At 40.5% G+C, this 7,688-nt stretch overlaps 1 protein-coding gene across 1 annotated transcript; it reads right to left on the bottom strand.

Moving 5' to 3' along the window:
- Positions 1-2,321: 2,321 nt before the first annotated feature.
- On the bottom strand, positions 2,322-7,666 carry toporsa (topoisomerase I binding, arginine/serine-rich a). The gene is made up of 2 exons (XM_085163017.1): positions 6,369-7,666; positions 2,322-5,119 (listed from the first exon to the last, which is right to left on the bottom strand). Exon 2 carries the CDS (start codon positions 5,114-5,116, stop codon positions 2,714-2,716), a length of 2,403 nt encoding a protein of 800 aa, XP_085019143.1. The 5' UTR covers positions 5,117-5,119; positions 6,369-7,666; the 3' UTR covers positions 2,322-2,713.
- Positions 7,667-7,688: the final 22 nt, after the last annotated feature.

Below are 7,688 nucleotides of genomic sequence, written 5' to 3'. Positions count from 1 at the left end.
AAAAGAAAACAAGTAATGAATTAATCGTATGATTGTATTCAGCAAAACAATTTACATCTATATATGACCACGTCAAACGTCCAGTGCAACATTAAAGAAACAAGCCAGGTATATAATGAAAAATTGGTATGCAAGATTTTGTTCACTGAATATACAACCATTTAGTAAAAGATTATTTCCTCGCTTAACTTTCATTTTGGTTTCATATTTACATATCTTATGGTTTACCAACAGTCATGTTGCCGTCCTGTGAAAAACTAAGCACACCCTCACTGTTTCCATACGAATTAAGAGAGTAAGTAGCAGCCGGGTATTGCTAATCAGACGCAGTTGATTAACAAGTAGGCACTCGTCAGCAAGTATGAGCGCCTCTGTTTTTTGGTAGTGTGCTGGTCTGGACCATTCAGGCGTATGTTAAAAAAAATCCCAGTCTTCATAGGAGTGAACGTCAGAGGCTACACCCAAGTTCAGAACATGCAGTGCTCAGAGAGATTATTTTAACTTCCTAAGACCTTCCATGGCATGCATTTTTTTATTTCTCTTTGATATTTGGGCATACTGGGACCTGGTGAATGTAAAAACAAAGAATTACCTGATTTGATTTGATTTTTTACCTCATTTTTGTTTCTAAGAAAAATGAGAGCCACATATGAGGATATTAGTTTAAAATTTCGATAGAACAGTAGCAGTATAATGTCCTTGTAAGTGAATATCAGGCCCTTGTAGAGCAAAATTGAGCAACAAAGTTCATTAAGAGTAAAATTAGAAAATGGATGAACAAGTATGGTTTGTTTGGAAGGGTTACCAAGAAAAAGCTTCTTCTCTCTAAACCAAACTTTTTAGCATAGCATAGGTTTTTTAGCATAGGTTTGCAACTTTAAAAAACACAACTTCTGAAACAATGTTCTTTGGACAGATGAGACCAAAGGGGAGATGTCTGACCATAATAATGTACAGTGACCTGTGTCGTGAAACAAACATGGCATATGAGCACAAACACCTCATACCAAGTGTCAGTGGGGTGATGTAGGGGGTAATGATTTGGGCTTGTTCTGCAGCCACAGGACCTGGGCGCCTTCAAGGCGCCGCCTTGTAGTCATTGAGTTGAGCATGAACTCCTCTGTTTACCAAAGTATTCTCAAGGCAAATGTGACCCCATCTGTCCAACATTTAAAGCCTGGATGAAATTTTGTTGTGAAGCAAGCCAGAGAGAACAGTAGCAAATCTACAACAGAATAGCTGAAAAAGAAAAGAATCAAGGTGTGCAAATTCCAGACCTCAACCTGACTGAAACGCTGTGGCAGACCACTCAGACACCAGTGCATAAATGAATGCATGCAAACCTCAAGGAACAAAGAGTGGGCCAAAATGATGAAGTCACACAGAAAAATTACTCATTGGGTATGCTTAATATTTCCCATGATGGGAGAGTCCTGTGAAATTTTCCTTTTCACACAACTAAAAATATAAATGAACATGAATAACAAGCACCTGACAGAAATGCATTAAATAGTGTCCTGGAAAAATTGTGATTTTAGAATGGTATTTATCCAACATTAGTCGGTATAGTCACTATATAAAGTAAGCTTGACTGCATAAACTAAAGTGTCATCAACAAGTATATTCAATATTAACTAAATGAGATGTTATCACAAAATCAAATGATTTATGAAGTGTTACAGTGTCACTACATATGGCAACATAGTGATGCCATAGCATCTGATAAAGAAACACAAGAAACTTCAGGGGAACAATGATGCACCTGTGTGCCAGCTCTCATTGTTGAACTCTTGATTGTGTGGGAGGAGTTTGCAGGCAAACAAACAGAGATCTCGTCTATTAAATAGTAGGACAATTCAGTTCACCAGAATATTGTAGTCCACTCCATTTGAAGCTTGAGATGTAATATGGGGATTTTTTTGTTTGAATATTTTATTTCTGTTTTGCATTATTATTTTACAACCCTTTAAATTAACACATACCTTAAGTACCTTCATAAAGGCTTTAATTGTTATCATTTTCTGTGGTTTACTGCATGTTTTCAGATTCATTACAAACATTTCACCACCAATTTTTTTCTATAAATTTAATGTACTTTTACGTACATTCTCCATTCACATCTTGGATCTGCCTTGTTTTATACTGTTTGCTTGAGTTTGAAGCTGTAACGTAATACAATAAAAAAGGGGGGAAATACTGTGACTGGTAATTATGCTCTTTTTCTCTGACACACAAGGAATCTTTACAATTTATTTAGAAATAAAATTCAATACAAATGAAGTTATTTTGAAATCAAAACATTATATTCTTTTGTCTCCAGATTATAGCCGACTGATGGCAGCACAAATTGTAATCAGCATTAACCCTGAGAGACCCTCAGCACATAATACAACAGAGTAAGAACTGACTCTTACAAAACAAAAACAAAAAAAACAACAACAACAAAAAGACGACACTTCCAATATTATTCCATTTGTCTTACATAAAGTAGCACATAGCAGATATAAAAGCATTGTTTTAAGTCAGGCCATGGAGGTCTAAAAAGGTCATCTTTCTCATTGTGCATACATCATACCATCAGTTTGTCAGTGTCCAATGTAATATCACTGTAGCAAACATGTGACATGTGCTTTCACCCTACTGAACACTGTTGTGATTTAAAAAAAAAATGGTGGCAGGTTGCAGCAGCTGAGGGTAAAAATCTGAAATAGGATTACAACAGTGTATCTGCAGGGGTAGTGTCTACTGTGTCATCTGTCCTATCGTCTGCGGGCTCATCATTATTAGCATTAGTGGCCTGAGTGATACTGTCATTAGCAAAAGAATCGCTGTCACTATCAATGGTAATGATAGTGGGTGAACACTTCTCTGTGTGTTCGCTGCTCTTGTGCATTTTGCTTTTCTTCTTGTGTTTCTTCTTTTTCTTATGGTGACGCCTGCCCCGCTCATGTGCCTTTTCCTCATTGAGGAGCTCCACACTGAGACTCCTGCTGGTCTTTCTAGACTTCTCTTTGGATTTTTTACGGTGCTTCTCTTTGCTTTTTTTCTTGTGTTTTCTTAATGCAGAGGAGTCACCATCTGCATAGGAGTTAAACGCTGTGGTACTGGAGGGATCCTCTAAATGTCTTCTTTTGTACTTCCTCTTCCCACCAGGCTTGTCATAATGAGATTTCCTTCTGGCAGAAGGGGAGCGGCTGCTGGAATAAGTCCTGGATCGAGAGTGCCTCCTGTACCGTCTCCGCAAATCCTTGTCGCCGCTACTGGAGCGAGAGCGGAAACCTGAGCATCTGCGGCTGCTGTAATAGTATGAGTGCCTTTGTGTGTAATGGAGCCCGCTATCGTTTCTCTCTTGGCTGTAATGGCTATATGACTGGTAGGTGTAATCACTGTCCCTTTTATATCTGTCACACCTGGAGTAGTCTCTGCCATTTAAATAAGAATAACTTTTTTCAGTGGAATAAGTGCTGACACTGCTGTGGGAGATCACCGGGCTTCTGCTAGAGTGCCTCCGCTCTTTACTCCTTGACCTCCTCCTCCTATAGTGTCTGTCCCTTGATTTGTGCCTCTCCTTAGATCTCTCTTTGCTGTCAAATCTTCTACCCTGACCTTTTCTGTCTGACTTCTTATACGTCTTGCTTGATCTTTCTTTTGAACTTGAGTGGTGACGATCATCTGTGTCTACATTTTCTGATAGTCCAGCCCCACTGCGATCACTGCTATGTAAAGTTGCAGGACTGCTACTGGTGAATCGAATGTGTTGAGGCTGAAGAGGCACTTCTTGAGTATCGTCAGCAGACCACTCAGAGTCAGAGGAAAGCTGAACCACCTCAGGAGTCCGATCTGCTGTTGGTTTAACAAAACCCACAACGACACAGTCATCACTATCAGAAGATACACAGTCTTCATTATTGCGTTTGCCCTGAGTCAGGTCTGTTTGGTTATGAGGACTCATTTGCTGTGGTGAAGTTCCAAACTCTTGTGTCTCTTCTTCCAAACTACTGTCAGAGTCTGAGTCCAAGACTGACAGACGCTCTGTCCTGCCCTGCTCTGCTGTCGTAGAATACGACGGCCCAGGTGTCTCATCATCCCACAACGAGAGGCTCAAAGCAGATGTGGAGTCATCTGGGTTGTTCAACCCAGTAGAGTTGTCTTCATCCTCTGAGATAGCGATTATTGATGAGTTGGAGCTGCTGTCTTCATTTGAGGAAGGCGCCGGACAGTCGTAGACAGCGTGCTGATCATATGCCTCCATGTTGAAGGGGGACTTTGCGAAGCTGATGAACTCGTGCATAAAATGCTCTGCGTGACTGTGGAGGTAGTGCCTGAGCTCTTCCTGAATAGCTCCGTCTTCCATGTTATATCGTGTAATGTGTGACATGATGATGTGTTGAACCATGTTGCCCAAAGAGCCATGGGTTCCATATAGCACATTCAGCTCTCTTTTCAACCAGGGGATCAGTCTGTGAAGGCAGGCTGGATTTCTTCTGTAAAACTCCGCTGAGGTGTCTCGGGAGCGGCCACCATCCTGAACATTTCGAACCCTCACCCCCCGTCGGTACAGCTCCCGTCTAAAGTTGATCATTTCTTGCTCTCTGACACTGGCCACCGCCCTGCCTTCCCTTGCAGCTCTCCTCTGGGTTGCCAGCCTCATCATCATGCGCCGCATGTAACGGTCTGGCCGCTGTTGGTAGGAATTTGTTGGGCCTTCAGATATTATACCAATGTCAGGAGCCAGAGACATCCTTCCTCTCAACTGTCGATGGGCTGCGGTGAGAGTTGTGCGGTATCTAAACCGCACTCCCTGAAAATAACCAAAAGAGCCATTGTCCACTGGCTGCAGGTCATACGTCTTGAAGTCTTGCTCTGATTTTATACTGTGATAAATTGAATTAAACTGCTGTTTACACAGCGGACACTCTGCTTTGTTCTTGGACCACTCGAGAATGCAGCGGAAGCAGAACCTGTGCAAGCAGCGGTCAAGGCGGGAAATGTTGCTGAATGTGTCCAAGCAGATGGGGCACTTGGAGTCGGGTGACACCTCTGCAGATTTTGTTTCGGAGGACCTTTTTCTGCCATTTTTTTGGCTCAGTTGCAGGGCGAGCTTGACTGCTGACATGATCTGCCATGATAACAAAAACACGTTGAAAAATGAAAAATAGTTAAATACATTTACCCAAAAAAGGCATTCATGGAGCTCTAAACTTTACTAGTTTGACTTTATAATAAACACTGTTAGAGGACAAGAATGTAACTTTTATGCACTTGATTCCACTGTGACTTATACAGATGTTATTGAGTGGCTCACTTTACATTATACATTGATAACATTTTCTGACATTGCCATAGTAACTTATACTGCAGACCTAACCAGTTCCAGAGCAAGATCAGAGATCACCTCCTACTGACCAATCAATTCTCCAGAAAATAGTGTCACTATTTCTGGAGGACTATTCCAATTCAAACTCTGGTGCATGAAAAGTCGCGGGGTCTGCAATGTTAAAAGCATGTAAAGTCTTTGTCTTTCCCTGATGACCATCAGTAATAAATAATATAAATATAAATATCTCGCTATGGCGAGATACTCCTATGGGGTCGTGAGGGGAAGAGTACACAATAAGGTTACTGTTTGTCTATTAATGAATTTGACTTAAGGTAAGAACACCACCCACACAACTTTTTCTGCTTTATGTTCTGTAATATTTATTTTGTTGCCTATCATACAACATATACACACATGACAATGGCACATCTGTGACAGGCTCATGTCTGAGCACTGATATACTGGTAGGGCTACATGTTATTATATTATACTAAAACATTGGTTAAAAAACACTACAAACAACAGGAATGGGTGCTTGCTTGAGGATAACATGGCGAGCGATATTGTTAACAGTAATATTATTACAGTTAGCCATTCGGAACAACTATTTATGAGCTACATGAGCGATAAAAGACATATTGTACAGCCCTTAAATTGTCTTTCTTGGCCATCGATAATCTCGACAGACATGTCACAGAATAAAATCTATACACTGGAATGACCCTAATAACCGTTTTCCACTTTGTTTCTGTTTATCATTTTGTTAGCTTAGCAACTACAACACTTGTGTTTCCTTTTGGAGAAGTTGAATAATATCTAGAAACTATAACTTAAAAATCGTCTTTAAGAGCTGTTACATATATAGTAACAAGCCCCTGGGATATATGAAATGTTACATAAACACCAACGTGACTTAGCAAAACAATAAACAGTAGTTTGAGCACACATTGACCAGGTTAGCTCAAGTTAGCAGGCTAGCTACGGACGTTACAAAGCTTGGAACTCTGTGGCTACTCGGGACGTTCGAGAAAAGTTAAGTAATAATTACCTCTGAATCCTTCAGACAGCCACGAATGCGGTGACACCTGATTACTTCTTCCCTTATTGTGGAAACACATTAATTTCTATATGGCCATCAGTCCTGGAGTGGCTGTTGACAGAACTACGAACCCCTCTTTCTTCCATAACACACCGTGAATTCAATGAGCAACTTCCGCTAACTTCCTTCACAATAAAAGTTAAATTTTCAGGTTTCGCGGGGGGGGAATGGGGAAATTAGCGCCCTTCACAATAATATCAAGCGCTATCGTCAGATTTACAATTATATTCTTAGTGCCCTTTGCCTGTCAGCAAAGCTATGCCAAAACATTTTGGAGAAGGATGACTTTCTTTAAAACTCATGGCATAAGTGCAGTAGATGCACTTATGGAGTAGATGCACGTATGGCGTGAATTTAGAAATCCTAGGTATCTTATTCTTCTTGAGTTATTGCATTCACACGATTTTCAGAAAACTTCACATGTGATCTTTAAGTTGAGGTCGAGGTTTTTAGTAAATACGTTTTTGGTATAAATTTGAAAATCCCAGGTGACATCTTTTCCACATTATCATGGTCACAAGGTTTTTTTTAAAGGCATCTTTCAAGTGTTCATCTGCACATGGCCATCTTTGCAAAAATCAACTCTGACCGACTGACTGCACAACCTCCTTTCAAATAAATTCTTTACAACTGGCACTGTAAATGGGATTGTTGTTAAGTGTTAAGATCAAGTGACTTTTAAGCCCACAGCATGTGATTTAAGTAGTTTTCATACCCAAGCCATTTAGTCACTGCTCTTGCCCTTGTGGGTATGTAATCAACCCCGTAGAGACCACTACCATCAGGATACAAACTGTAATGATTTGTGAAGATCTAATGTAGTTAGAGTTACTATGAACAGATTTTGTCCTCCATAAAAGATATTACTTTTTACATTTTTGGTGCTTCTGTCTGTTGTTGAATGCTGAAGGAGTATACCAGGTTGTACTGCTTGAACACATCACACAGATTAGTCCTCAGGCTCCCCTTTCCCAGCCAACAGCATCCCTAAAGCTTACCAATTTTTTTTTTAATGAACTTACACATCACCTGACAGAAGAGAACAAATCTCTAACTAAAACATTTTTAAAAAAAACAATTCTACCAAAACCGTCCAAAGACATTCAACTTGTGGGGATAGGTTGATTGGATAATCCAAATTGCCACTAGGTGTGAATGTGCGAGTGAATGTGAGTGCGAATGGTTGTCTGTCCCTGTGTGTTGGCCCTGCGACAGACTGGCGACCTTTCCAGGGTGTACCCCGCCTCTCGCCCTATGACAGCTGGGATA

Source organism: Neolamprologus multifasciatus, chromosome 6 (genome assembly GCF_963576455.1).
Source record: "Neolamprologus multifasciatus chromosome 6, fNeoMul1.2, whole genome shotgun sequence".
Classification (NCBI taxonomy): Eukaryota; Metazoa; Chordata; class Actinopteri; order Cichliformes; family Cichlidae; genus Neolamprologus; species Neolamprologus multifasciatus.
This window is presented reverse-complemented; position numbering and strand designations above follow the sequence as displayed.